The sequence below is a fragment of the Plectropomus leopardus genome, chromosome 2 (assembly GCF_026936395.1).
Source record: "Plectropomus leopardus strain MGB_pleo_1.0 chromosome 2, ASM2693639v1, whole genome shotgun sequence".
In the NCBI taxonomy this organism is placed as follows: domain Eukaryota; kingdom Metazoa; phylum Chordata; class Actinopteri; order Perciformes; family Serranidae; genus Plectropomus; species Plectropomus leopardus.
The window spans coordinates 39,077,808-39,092,452 of record NC_142177.1 but is presented as its reverse complement, the minus strand read 5'-3'; the positions used below and the strand labels follow the sequence as shown (position 1 = coordinate 39,092,452).

Genomic DNA, 14,645 nt, shown 5'->3' with positions numbered 1-14,645 from the left:
TCTGAGTAACAGTCAGATTATGAACTCTGAGGAATATATCTTAATTAATGAAAATTAAAATACAAAACATCTTTTTACTAGCTTTGTATTACTTCACATTTAAAGTTTGACATGTGATGAGTGCGTTTACATGTATGTGAATAACCCGTTCATCTGTTTGATTGTGGATCGACTTCAGTCCGTCCACGCATAAGGATATCTGCTGACAGGAGGAGGAAGTGTAGCTACAGCTGGAAGTAACGGAGCAGTGAGCAGAAGTTTTATCATGAAGACCAACATGTTCGTCTCTCAGTGTTTAATTCAGTTTTGCACTCCAGGCGAGTCAAGAGCAAATGAAAAAAAGTTCCAGCTCACCATCTCAATTTGACTTAATATTCACAAGAGGTCACTGTGTCAAAAGGCTGAAAAACAACACACACACACACACACACACACACACACACACACACACACACACACACACACGCACACATTATCCTTAAATTCAACAAATGTAGGATTTTCTCAGAGTACATCACTGTTATACCTTTATTATCCCTGCAATTAGCAGGTGCACGCAAGATTTTTTAAACATGCGTAAACCCGCTGAATCTGAGCGACTGGATGTATTCCCAGTGTCACTTTACTGCTGGAGAGTGAGTTGGCCTTTCTGTCAGCTGGGGTGTCTGTGTGCGATGTCTTGTTGGTGTGTCCGTGTGACTTCACGGACAGACAGGAGAACAGGTAAACAGCAGACAGCAGCAGGATCAGGGGTCTTTGAAAACGTTTCAGTGGTTTCTTCTAGTTATCTATCTCTTACCTATAAAGTCCCCCTTTCAAACTTGGTGCAGACGTATTTGGATCGGCGTTTGAACGCAGCTTAGAAGGACATGGAGGGTAATTAGTGACGCCACGTCATTGCATCGCGCCGGTTAAGGGGCTGAAATGTCCGCATTTACCCAAGTTTTGCGTTCCAATCAATGCCAATTAGAGGCGATAAAAACTTGTGTCAACTGCAGTCATTTGCCACTAAATCAAACTGGCTTTAGAGTCTGGCACACTTAAAAGCTAAATTAGAGGTCCACAGCGTGTTTTAAGAGTCACAAGCATAGACTGTATAAAAACAATAATGGTAGCTATCATGTCACACACTGTTCTGTGGACTCCCGTTTGAAGCCTTAAGTTTGGCTTTTTTTTTTTGCCATCATTATTTTGGATTTCCGGAGCTGGAAGTGACGATGTTTAGACGAGAGGCTGGAGCTGTGGAAGAGTGAGGGGTAGATCTGACTCATAGTGGTGACGCCTCATACAAACCTTGTCACTTAAAGCAGCCACGCCCTTAAATATGCATAACTTAAAGACTTATAAAATGTAAAACGGTGAGTCATAAAAATTAGACAACTTAAAATCCATAAAGTTGTCGTGAATGCTGAAATTAGCTACAGAGACCAAAACTGTTTCCTGTACCAGGCTGTAAACATGTTTATTTCTGCTGTAAATTTGGGCATTTTAACATGGTGGTCTATGAGGACTTACTTTGTTTTGGAACCAGCCTCAAGTGGACATTAGAGGAACTGTTTTTGGCACTTCTGCATTGGCTTCATTTTTCAGTGTTGGAGGTTGCTGCTTGGTCACAAGCCAGAAAAATTAAGAGATCCCCAGGCTGTGGTATTATCAAACGACAACCTCCGCGGCTGAAAAATGAAGCCAACGCAGAAATGCCAAAATCCACAGTTCCTCCACGGTCCACTTCAGGCTGGCTCCATAGACCTCCATGTGAAAATGTCCAACTTTACATAACAAATAAACATGTTTGCAGCCTGGTACAAAAAAATGTTTTGGTCTTTATAGCTAATTTCAACATTCATGACAACTGTACGGTGGTTGGATGTTTTCACAGCTTTACTTTTAATATCATGACTTAAGGGCGGAGACGACTGAGTGAGAGGCTTTCTGCCAATAATGTCCTCGGCCTCTCAGTCAGATCAACCCCTCACTCCTTCACAGCTCCTCCATTGTCCAAAAATGAATTATGTCACAGTAGTTAAGTCCACATCTCTTGTCATGTCTGGGTGTTAAATGTTTCATTAGTCAAATTCTTTAAGGGACCGCTATTCCCGGCGGAGTCATGTCTGTGTAAAGATCTGAGAAATGCAGCAGTAAAGCTTTAGATAAGCTTTAAAGGTTTTAGTATTCATGTCCTTAACAGAAACCTGACAGACAGCATTCATTAAAACCAGGCACCGGTGCCACTGTAAAGTCCACTAATAGAAAAAAACAAAAAAACAATAATAACAATGCTCTTTTTTCCCTCTAATATGACATTTTAGGAATGTAACCCTTTGAAACACGAGAATGGCTTGATTATTTCACAAACATGGGAAGAAGGCAAAAAGCAATGAAAAAGAAATGACCTAAAAATAAGCAAGAAATTAGTAAAAACTACAAGAAAATCACCTGAAAATTAGTTTAAAAAAGTTTAATAAACAAAACAAAATAATTAGCTGGGAAAGTGCTTAAAAAACTATAATAATTCTGTTACCTAATATCAAATATTTTACTATGATTATTATAAATATAGTTTACCCTAGCTTTTTTCTGTTTTCCCCTTGTTTTAAATTAAATTAAATCTTCTAAATCTACTAATTTCTTGCAATTTGGGGAACATTTCTTACTACGTTTCTCATTGCCTTTTTTCTACATATTTTGGGAAAAAAATTGCACCCATTTGCTCAGGTTTCAAAGGATTAAATACTTAAAAAGTGATGTAGTTTCAGGTTTCACAGTTAACCGATTAGCCAAGATTGCCTAAAGAGTGATCTAGAAGTTGCCCGCGGACAACAGAGGGATCAAACCCTGGATCCTCGTCTTGAGAGATGCTTTCACAGCTGTAATCTCATTGGTAGTTTGACAGCGATATTTCAGTGAGAAAGTCCCACATTTTCATCATTCATAGATTTTTTTCTGCTGCTGATTTAGCAGAAACGGCGAAGACAATGAGTTGTCATCATCATTGTAGAAGAGCAGAGAGATGACAACGCAGGAAGCAGAAAAATGGCTGAGTCATGTCGTCCTTCTGGTTTTGCCTTTTTTCCCCACACATTTCTTTATTCCTCACACTCCTCCCAGAATCGAGCCTCGTCCTCCTCCTCCACACACACCCGCCCCTGGAAGTATGCACTTGCGCCCTCCTGCCCTATGAGCGGCGTTCAGGTACATCACCGCAGGCTGTTAGGGCGTGACATTTGATTTCCAGACTCTATGCCCTTTAGAAACAGATACAGCTGGAGTGAAGAGAATCGTACCGTGACATTAATCAGAGGAGAAAACCTGGGTTCATTTGAAGTCAGTGAATATGTGCACAGGTGCATACTTTGGGGTTGGGGTATGGTTAGATATTGGGAACGCTGGCTCTAAGACAGAGCAGCATGCCAGCAGCCCAGAGTCCCTGTCTCTCTCCCAGATGTCTGGTAGCAGCTTGTAGCACAGAGACAGACAGGAGAGGGGCACTAGCTAGCTAGCAGGGCAAGCTAGCTTAGTTAGCCGCCCAGGCCTCCAGGTCCGCCATGTCGTCCTCGTCCTCTTCCTCCTTCTTCTTGGCTAAAAAAGGAGTAAGCACAAAATAAAGCAGGACAGTTAACGCTGTTATTGTCAAGATTTTTGTGATGTTCATGGTATCATGGTGTTTGTGTGTAAATTAAATCCAGTGTGGGCGATATATCAAATATACTCGATGTATCGTGGCTTGTTCCACGTGCAATACAACTAAATCACAAACTTCATAATCACGAGTATAAATTGTCACATTGTTTTTATAAGCCACTGACGTTTCTCTCTCTCCTACAACTCTCCACATCTAACAGACACACACACAAAGCAGGGTTTTTGCAGAGCTCCAGACCATGTTTATTTAGTCGCAGTTAGCGCCCACTGAGCACCCCTATGATTTACAAATATATATAATATATGAACTGTTTGTTTCCAGCTGACTTGGGGTCGACCGATATCATTCTTTCAGGGCCGATACTGATGCCGATAATTAGACGTTAATGAGACTGATATCTGATATTTGGAACCGCTTTGCATTTACAATAAAAATGAAAATCTCTCTGTCAATATTTAGAATTTGGAATATAACGAACTGCAGCACAAAACTTTGTTTAAATGCCTTTAGCGAATGTTTAATCAAAACTGAAACGTTCAACATTATATAAAGCAAGTTTCCAGCAACATTTTTTATAAAGTCAAGTGAAAATGTAAATAAAAAATGAATAAACGGTTAAAGGCATCACGGCATCTGTTAAGCTGTCTGCTAATGCTAACATTAAACTGCTGACCGGGAGCTTCAAGTCCACATCAAAAACATCGACACTTCCAGGCTGAGACGAGTCAGGTCATTCAAAATAAAAGCACCATGGGTCTCGCTTTGATTTATTTAATTATAGCAATACCATATGAAAATGTATAATAATAGTACATTTAGCTCCCTTACATTATTAAATGTTATTATGACATTAGTGTATTCAACTTTATCACATGACAGTAGCTACTTTAACTTTATTGTAACTGCACTTCATTCAGCAGTTTTGTATTTTAGTTGTTAAGATTAGTTTAAAGGACATTTAAAATATCAAGATATGTATCGTGTTTCTTAATCTAAACTTAAAATATCACAATATTATTTTAAAGCTATATCGCCCAGCCCGAGTTTTAGTGACATACAATACCTGGTCTGGCTGGAAGTGATGTAGATGGTACGCTGGGTAGAGGGACGTCTTCTGTTCCTTCGATTTCCAGCAGATTTTTATCCAGCTCTTCCTGTTCCAGATCCTCGAGCTCGGCCATAAGCTCATCCTGAACACACACAAACACACACATTAAGCAACCAGGGTTGTGCAGACACAGCACAGAATTATAATTCACCCCTAAATTTACCATTTGTATATTTCCGCCTCATTGTTCTCTACAAAAGGTACAATCGTGGAATGGGGAGGAAGAGTTGTCTCACCTTTGAACCGAAACTGTCCTGAAACTGTCTCTGTATAAACAGGACAGCCAAGAGGACGGGACTGTGGGCGGGATGGGTGTGACGTTTTAACGTCGTGTTATGCTTACGACCCAACGTGTGATAATTCAAAAGCAGCTGACAGCAGTTACTGGCTAACTCAAAGGAAAGAACAGTGGGCATAAATGTTCAAAATTTGGGAAAACAATAAGATTCAGGAGCTCCTTAACCTCCGAGCAGAGGATGTGATCAGCCGCCATATAACAGTGACGGTAAATTATTGTTTTTGACACGTAACGCCATTTTTATTGTTTATAACGCCTTGCAGACGCATATGTTTTATGTCACTAGAGGCAGACGCTGTTGAACATCTCACCTGTCACACCTCCTTTTATTCCGCGATGCCTGCATGCTATCTAAAATCACACACTACAACGGGATGATACCGCTGTTGCTTGGTTCTGTGTAAAAATTCAAAGGTGGCGCAAAGAAGGGACTTCATGTCGTCCGGTCAGAACTGTGACAGATAAATCTGAATCCGGCTCCTCTGGTTGAAATTCAGGTAAAGTTCCTGATTTACAGAAATGGTTCTGGTGTATGCTCTTACCTCGTCGTATTCTTCGCCAAAACCTATCGGTCTGGAAATTACATCTGAGATTTCCTGAGCCACTTCCTGTTGTTCTGTGATGTCAGCCATCAGGTCGTCTACTTGGTCAATGTTCCTGTGAAACACAAGGACACAAAGAGAGACATGAAAAGGGACACATAAATGCAAACATCTCAATATTTGTGACATTTACATCCTCGGGGCACTTAACTCGGGCTGGAACAATATGCCAAACTTCCGATTAAACATTGTCACAATACGTGCACGGAGACTCGATATGTATTGTGCTTTTTAAGTCTTGTGATATTAAGATTTATTGCAATTTTTGTTTACTTTTTTAACACAAGACTATAGGAAAAAAGTCAAATCATACAATCGTACACATCTAAAGGTCTGTGTCCTTGAACCATTTTCTTCTTTCTCACTTTGTTTTTCTTGAAACGGATTTGATCATGTTATTTGTAGAGTAGCAAAATAAAAGCTGCAACTTCTCTCCACCACTGCATTATAATTATTCTGATTAAGGCAATAAAAAAATCAATTTAAAAATGTAAAAAGAACAGTTACAATACACAACAGTTAAAAGTTTTTTTTACCATCCCAAAGAACAACAAAACCAGCTGATCATAAAATTTTGTTAAAAAAATACAACTGCCTCAGTAATGACAAAAACCCAACTTGTTTCTAACTGCCTCTTACATGTCTTGGTGTGCAGCGCGCATTGCCTTGGCAGCGACGCCCATGTTCTTGAGCACTTCTGTGTTGGTGTTTGCGTTCTCTAGCGCCTCCCTCTGGAACTCAATGGTGGACAACGTCCCGTCGATCTGATCCAGCTGCTTCTCATAACGCTTCTTCCTTTTCAAGGCCTGCAGAGCCGCTGGACAGAAAAAGTGAGAGGGTGACACAGAGTTAGGAGACAGATTGAGCTCCTTATTGAAGTAAATGTAGACTTAAATTCCTGTTGATGTTCTGACTATAAAAACAAACCAGCAGATGTTGATAAGGAATGTTAGGAAGCCTTTTCTTTTAGAGGTAAATTAGTCTTTAAAATGTAAAACATGAGACCAAAAGACACATAACAGAAGCAATAATTAAGCAAAAAAGGCAAATCCTATCTGTGTGGAGACATGGTGCTCCAGTGGACATAATAAGTGTGATAGAGACGCAACAAGTCACAGCACGACCACAACATAAAGTCACAACCAGCAGACCTTTGGTATTTTTTGACAATGCAGCAGCAGCAGCTTGCTTTAGCCCCGTTTACATTAGCAACATTTACACTGCCTCTTCAAGGTGGGAATATCACACCGCTCAACCACCTCGCTGTTCTCTATGTAACGTCCAATCGCAGGAAGGGGGACAGAGTGGTCTCGCCTCTGACCCGGGAACGGAGGCACTAACAGCCCCGAAATGAGGTCTGTGTAAAACGTAAAAGCGGAAAGACGTGACAGTAGGCTGCACAAGTATAAGGTTTTGACGACATGTTTTATGTGTGTGACCCAACGCGGGAGATTTAAAAAGCAGTTGATAGCAGTTAGCAGCTATTACAGAGAAGAAGAAAAGCAGCAGTAAACGTAAACTGGGATAACAATGAGATTTGGGAGCTCCTTACACTCGGAGCAGAGGATGAGATCAGCTGTCAAATAAAAGAGAAGGTAAAGTCCTTGTGGTTGATGTGTTAATGTCATTGTTGTTTAGAACGTGCTGCAGATACATATATAACATGTCGCGCTAAAGGCTGTCGCTCAGGTGTGAAATGTCACGCCTGTTATGCCTCTTTAGATTGGACACTGGAGCTAAATGATATAGCTAGATCTCTGATTAAAAAAGGGCTTTTGTGCGTGTTTAAAGACAAATTCGGAGCAGAAGGAGCTGCGCTGCTGTGAGACGAGCTGCAGTGAAATGTTTGCGTGTTTAAATGACAGCGATGGTCCTAATGGACTAATCTGATAAAATCCTGTCTGAGCCAAATCTCTGCCTGCAATATGCTTCGGTCGTGTGTTTTGGGTTTGTCCCCTCACTATCGCTCTCCTGAACAAGATCCGAATCTCATCAAGGTCACAGAGGTCTGGTCATCCAAAATTAAAATACAATAAATATTTGGATTGATGTTGAACTGGCTGGAGAGAAAGAACAGCTCTGACTGATTTCGGTTGATTATGAAAAAGTGTAGCGTTAGTGCTGAAACAATTAGTTAAATAGTCGCCTGTAAGAAAATACTTTTTAAAATTTTACCATAAAAGTACTTTATTTAGCTTCCTTAGAACAGTATTTTATTAAACTTTATTATAACGGTAGTGTATTCAACTTTATTAGATGACAGCAGCTACTTGATTTAACTTTATTGTAACTGCAGTTCATTCAATAATTGTGTATTTTAGCAGTTAACATTAGTTTAAAGGACATTTAAAATATCGAGACTTATGTATCGTATATCATGTTAAAGTCTTAAAATATCGAGATATTATTTTAAAGCCATATGGCCCAGTCCAAGGTCCAAAAAACAAGACATCAAAGGGAAATTACAATTGGCCCTTTTCACTTTATTCTGACATTTAATAAACTAAACAATTACTGAAATTTACAACTCTCTCTTTTTCTTTTTTAACACTGACTGTATCATCTGTATTTAGTATTTCAGTATCTAAATAAGTACACAGGGAAGTCCCCTTTACTGCTGATGTGGGAAAGTACCTCATGGAGGGCGGCAACAACCCTAAACCAGCTGAGTCATACCTGAGGAGGAAAGTAGGTGATGAAGCAACAAGAGATAAACTGTGCGTCTGGATTACAGCTTCAATTTAAACTCAAGATAAGAAGATGAGATAGAAGTTTTATAACTTTTAATAAAGATCAAAGTTAAGTTTAGGATTTAATATTAAAATACTTTCCGCTATGGTTGCGCGGGACGGCTTTGAAATAATATCCTGATAGTTTTGGGCCATATCACGGTACACAGTATATACCACACTATTTTAAATCTCCCCAAAAGCTTCATAAATGCAGACCTGGGCAGCAAATTATTATCAGTTTTTTTGTTGTTGTTTTTTGAGTGTGACCAGCGGCGCCCCTCCAGCGTGTGGCGCTCTTGGCTACCTCCTATATCTCCTCTGCCAAGGGCCGTCCTGGACAGTATATTTCCTCCTTGTCGCTAAATGTTTCTCCTGTTACGTTTTTTTAAAACAATGCCGCTGAGAGGGTCAAAAAAGTTAGTAGTCCTCTCTTTTTGGAAGTGGAAATGTTGTTTTATTACATCCTTAATGGTGTCCCCTACACTACAGTGAAATATAACGGTTGACGGAAAATCTCGTCAGTGGTGGGGAAAATTAAAAAAAGAAAAAGCAACAATGGGGGAAACGCTGCTGCTGACAGACAGCATGTTGTGGACTGATCTAGCAGCAGCAGTTTGACACGCAGCATAATGCAGTGTGTGTAGTACTGGTGGAGCGAAACCATGGCAACACTGGCGAAATCAAAGCAATTTATGCTTACTATTATCAGTTGTATTTATCGGCCAAAAAATGTATTATCGAAATTATCGGTATGACGCCATAAGTCCCATTATCGGGCCGAGAATTATCGGTCTGATAATGGTCCTGCATCCCTAGTTAAAAAGGCAAAATAATGCAAATATATTTACAAAGGAAGGCACTAGAGTAAAATATATCAAAATTACAATAATAATAAGAATAACAGGTATTAATAAGTAATAAGTAATAAGTAATAACAAAGATATGTACAGAAAACAAACAAACAATCATACAAAATGCCAAAAATATTAAAAACAGCAATAAAAAACAAAAAAATGTGCGAATAAGTGTGCAAAAGTGAAGTCGGATGCACAAGTGAGTCCAGCGCAGATGGTGCGTTCACGTGCCACACAGAGGGGAGCTGTTAAAGAGTCTTATTGCATACAGGAAAGATTGTTTGAACCGCTCTTTGTGACAGCGGAGCTGAAGGATGACTTTAGGGATGACTAATTCCACTTAACACAATACGATTTTTGATTATCATCAGTTATAGGATTTAATGACTTAAGTGGGCAAACGCAAGTATTACAACAAGTAGAGCAGTCTAATAAGTTTAGATGAATTACTTCACTTTACTGCACTGCCGCCTTTAAAATCAGGTAAAGACAACACTAGTTTCATATCATGATGTGACGATATTCAAAATCTCAGACGGTATGTGGTCTCATATCACGGGAACGGTATGTATCGAGTATATTGTCCTGCCTGCCCTACCTGCTTGCTGTCACCCTCTTGAGCAGCAAAGGTAACTAAAATTATTTAGTATATTGATAGTTTTTAAGTAAATACAAATACACAGCTACAAGCAAGAATCTTAGCTTTCATCCTGCTTTGTCACCTCAATCAATCGACATACACACAACTCTTTATCAGTCCACTGTGTGCTGTTGATCTGGTCCTCCAGGAGCCAGACAGCAGCTGACAGTTCCAGTTTGATCTGATTATATCAGCACCGGCTCTATCCCTGGACTGATAATATCATTACCTAACAGCACACAAATCATTATTAGATTATCTCGGCTGCAGAGCTGCATTCAGACCACACCCTTTAATTTCAGGTCACTTTCATTCTGTGATCTTTTGTTTTTCTTTTCTTTTCTACTGACTGCTTCCAACCTCAGAGACGTTTTACAGCAGTGACCATATCTATGCATAAAGTCTGATTTACACATATAGTCAGTTTTTTTTGCTTCCATGAACTAAAATTGTAAGATAAATGAAGTCTTTTTCCCCACTGTTACTGGAAAAATGAATCCAATAACTGGCTATTCTAGTGTTATTTTAACTAGAGAAAGGGGCCTTTTAACCTTCAAAAACATGGAAACTTACCAAACCCCCCCCCCAAAAAAACATCCAAAAAACAAAAAAAATATGGACCAAAAATTAGCAGCACAATTCATAAAAAAGCTAAGAAAAAAAATCTAAAAATATGCACAAAAAAAAAAGAAAATGATGCCAAAAAGGTGCACATCTTTTAAAAAGTTTTAATTGTAATTGTAATTTTTAATAAAAATTTATAGTAAATATATACATAGATTTTTTATTTTATTTTCTCAATCCCCCACCCTTTTTGTCCAACTAATTTTAACATCATTTTCTTGTCACCTTTTTCTAATTTCTTGAAATTAATGAGACATTTTTAACTACGTTGGTCACTGCCTTTTCACCCATGTTTTATTTCAAAGAAATCAAACCCATGTGCGCAGGTTTCAACGGGTTAAATAGGCGTCCGAACGCCGAGGGCCTAGTCAAATACTTATTAAAATCAACCGGCAAGAGGGAAATGAAGTACAGCAGTAAACTATATAACTGGCACGCAGTTCAACTTTAGAGAGCAATCACTCAGATGCTGTTATCACGGTGGGTTTGGTTTGTTTGTTTTGAGGTATTTATAGATAGTGTGTGTTGTTATTCAGCCCCTGATAAGAAGAGAGCTAACCGAACTGCGTATGTTGAAAATCAGGTTTGAGGGTCTGAAGCTGATGTAATGAAGAATAAGACTTTTAAAAGCAGTTATAATGAGCTCACACCTCTAACACTTAGTGGTCTGAGTGTTTGTGTTGTGCTGTTTGTCCTTGAGAGGATTTATGGTTGCATCATAGAAACCACATCCAGGTATCTGTTTGTAATACAGGTGTGTCATATCAAATTTTCTCACCATAATTATTCTGGCCAGAAAAATCACATCAAATACTGTTGACACAATATTTTAAAGCCGTCCTGAAATACTTCTTCAAAATAAATAACCATGGGTTTTACTTTGATTTATTTAATTATAACAATATTTAATTTAACCTTAACATTAGAGGATTTTTTTAAACTTTATATGTATTTAACATTATGACTGTATTTTATTAAACTTATTATAACAGTATTTTAAAACATTATCTACTTTATTTGTAACTGTAGTTCATTTAATAATTTAGTATTATAGTAGTTTACAGTACTTTGGAGGAGATTTAAAAATATGGAGATATATATTGTGTATCAAAAATTTCATCATATTATTTTAAAGCCATATCGCCCAGCCCTACTCCAGTATAACAATCACTGACTCAGTTATCTGTGTGCAAAGAAAGAGACGGTTTAAAGATCCTGTACTGCTCATCCAGACCACCACAGGGCTCAAGAGTGTTTACTGTGAATCATTTGAATTAGATCCAGATCCAAAATAACAAAAAACAGATTTTTTAAAAAAGCTTTTTAAATGAGCTTGTAAATTCCTGAAAGCGACGTCCTGTTTACTGCACCTCTGTCGTCACTGCTGGTTACTTTAACCCACAGAAATCGAGGAGCACGATGGTTGACTGGAGCAAGTGCTCCAAAGTATGGCTGAGAAATGAGGAAGACTAACTCACATGACAAAGACTTCCACAGGAAGCATGAGACATGTTACGTATGTCCCTTCTTTACTACAAAATCACACTAAATTGTGAGGGAGTTTACTTTATTCTTTGAATTTAGGTAACTGTAAAAACTGTAACTGTAACTGTAACTGGTATTTGTTAATTGTTATTTCTGTGAATTGCCAACCTAAGCATTTATCAGCATTGTGTTTTTTTAGTCAATTTAAAGGGATACTTTTCCCATTTTTAACCAGTTTGTATCAAAACAATGAGGGTAGTGGATGTAGTGGATACCATATTACACTTTACATGTGGTCAGAAATTGATGTTTAATATGTGAATTAATTAAAAAAGTTTCTTACCATTGACCAAATATTGACTTTTGCCCACCATGTTTAGGCATTTATCACATCAAGCTGGCAACTGGCGTAATAAAATAATGTTATCAATGTTAGTATACCCGCCTGGCGTGCTTCACAGGCCAAAGTTTGCTTGCTTGCTACAGCTAATAGATTTACATCCTAAAATTTGCAATTAAAAGTAAACGATATCAGCTAGGAACAAAATAACAAAAAAAAAAATTTCTACCATTAATTGTGAACACTGTTTGTATGCCGTTTCTGCTGCCGCAAACGTCACAACTCGGCAACTCAAGTATTATCAAAATTTCCCAATTTCCCACGGGTAATTATGACTTTGGTGGGCTTAAGGCTGTTGTCGTGTGAACTGCAGATTCTGCTTACATATTTTCATATACTCGTCACCATGGATGCAGGGAATATAGACGCAGATTAAGATAGAGGCAGATACCTTTCTGTCAAACTCACGTTAAAACTGTAACATGGCAAAGCAGACTGAATATAAACCAAGATTTAGAGACTGAATTGCCTATTTCTTGCTGAAAATGTCCTCAGAAACATATTCAGTGCACTATTTGGCTGCAATGCAAAGATCTGTAAACAGGAAGTGGACACTGTACTGTTCCCTGTGTTAAAAAAGGAGGCTGAAAAGACTGAGCTCAGACTGTAAATCTAAGCCATGCTGATCAAAAATAAAATAAGATTTTTTTCAAGTATGTCTTCAGAAACATTTTAGCTCGCAATTTAACTGTAAATAGAAATCATTTGTAATCAGCGGCAGCTACATACTTAATACGTCACCCACCAGCAGGAGTGTTTACTGGTCTGGAGCGGCACAGGGCAATTCGGTAATTGTAGGGTTTCTGCCAGAGTCATTTTTCTCTGGTCATGTAGCACCCATTTCAAAAGTATTTGTGTCTTTCTACCGTACAGACAGCCTAATTTCATGAAAAGACAATCTTTGACGCAGTGAAATACTTCTTTAAGTTTAGTTTCAGTTAATTATAATAACCTGAACAAGTGAGAGTTTTGAGGAAAATTATATAGACATTATACAAATTATACAAACTTGGACTGACATTACTTTTGATGTAATTTACTTGTGTTTTTTACTTTTTTTTGCATTTTTTTTCTTGCCACTTATTCTTAAGTTTCTCATTACCTTTCCCCATGTTTTTGAGGAAAAACATGTCCAAAAACTACATTTATAACTATCATAATAATATTTTTTAAATCATTTACAGAATTTCTATTTGTATTATTAGGCAGTTTTTCAGGACGTTTCCTTGTTTGTTGTTTTTTTAAACACCCACACAAACACACACACACACACACACACACACACACTAATTTGAATGTAATTTACTTATATTTTTGACTTTTTCTCTTGCATATTCTTGAGTTTCTCATACCCTTTCCCATATTTTTGAAGGAAAAATAGGCAAATTTACTTAAGTTTCAATTTTAATTAGAAATCCTCTACTATATGTTTTATTTTTACTTTATCCTTATTGAGTGTTTATTGTATGCACCAAACACCAAATGTAAACCTGCTTGGTAGTAAATCTGATTCTGGGTAATAACTCTTATTTGAGTATTATATATTACAGCATTAGTACAATATTGGTATTCTCACAGTGCTGTCCTTAAAAGACAACTTTAACGATGGAGACATTTGGCAGCGTGGACCGCGGTGTGGACAGACTCGTGCTCAGGTGACAGGAGTCTGTCCTCTGCCAACTTCCCGGTTCCTCCTATGCCGTTAGCCCGCCGGCTAAACTAACAAACTACCGGCGGTTTGACTCATTAATCCGCCAAACCTCTCCAGGAGCTTTTTTCCTCACCTCGTTTGTTTTTCGTGCCGTAAGTCTTCGCCGTCCTGAGCTCCTGCTCGATTTTCTTCTCTAGAAATTCCTGTTTTTTGGTCAACATCTCCTCGGTCTCTCGGAGTTTCTGGATAGCCTCCTGGGGTGTCGGCGCTTTCCCATCCTTGCTGCCGAATAACTTACGAAACATCGACATTTTGACGTTAAATGTAAACAATAACGGGTGCGTTAACCGTACACGAGCAGCCGGCACTTTGTGTTACCGGGCAGGTAATTGTTAAACTGCTCTGTCGCCTTTCTCGTTAACTCCCGTCGCCGAGCCGCAGAGCTGCCGCCGCTGTTGTTGTTTTTGTCTCCGCTTCCGCTCTTCCAGAAAGGCCTCGTGATGTCATTACGTCAGCGGCGCGAGTACATGACTCACGCGTGAGTGCGTTCAGGGGGATTTCACAAATGAGCAAAGTTTTCCAAAATTTAAGGTCACTATTATTTACAT

The 14,645-nt window shown here is 38.5% G+C and overlaps 1 protein-coding gene across 1 annotated transcript; it reads right to left on the bottom strand.

The window, feature by feature from the left end:
• Nucleotides 1–280: 280 nt before the first annotated feature.
• Nucleotides 281–14,535, bottom strand: chmp4ba (charged multivesicular body protein 4Ba). Its single transcript, XM_042510393.2, has 5 exons — nucleotides 14,171–14,535; nucleotides 6,291–6,468; nucleotides 5,592–5,706; nucleotides 4,707–4,833; nucleotides 281–3,579 (listed from the first exon to the last, which is right to left on the bottom strand). The coding sequence occupies exons 1-5, from the start codon at nucleotides 14,346–14,348 to the stop codon at nucleotides 3,515–3,517; spliced, it is 663 nt and encodes a 220-aa protein (XP_042366327.1). The 5' UTR covers nucleotides 14,349–14,535; the 3' UTR covers nucleotides 281–3,514.
• Between the last annotated feature and the right edge of the window lie 110 nt (nucleotides 14,536–14,645).

Coding starts and splice junctions, on each gene's coding strand:
- chmp4ba (XM_042510393.2), bottom strand. CDS start 14,348: ATGTCGATGTTTCGTAAGTTATTCGGCAGCAAGGATGGGAAAGCGCCG. Junction 4,834..5,591: donor TTGGCGAAGAATACGACGAG/GTAAGAGCATAC, acceptor GTGTGTGTTCAG/GATGAGCTTATGGCCGAGCT. Junction 3,580..4,706: donor ATCACTTCCAGCCAGACCAG/GTATTGTATGTC, acceptor CTCCTTTTTTAG/CCAAGAAGAAGGAGGAAGAG.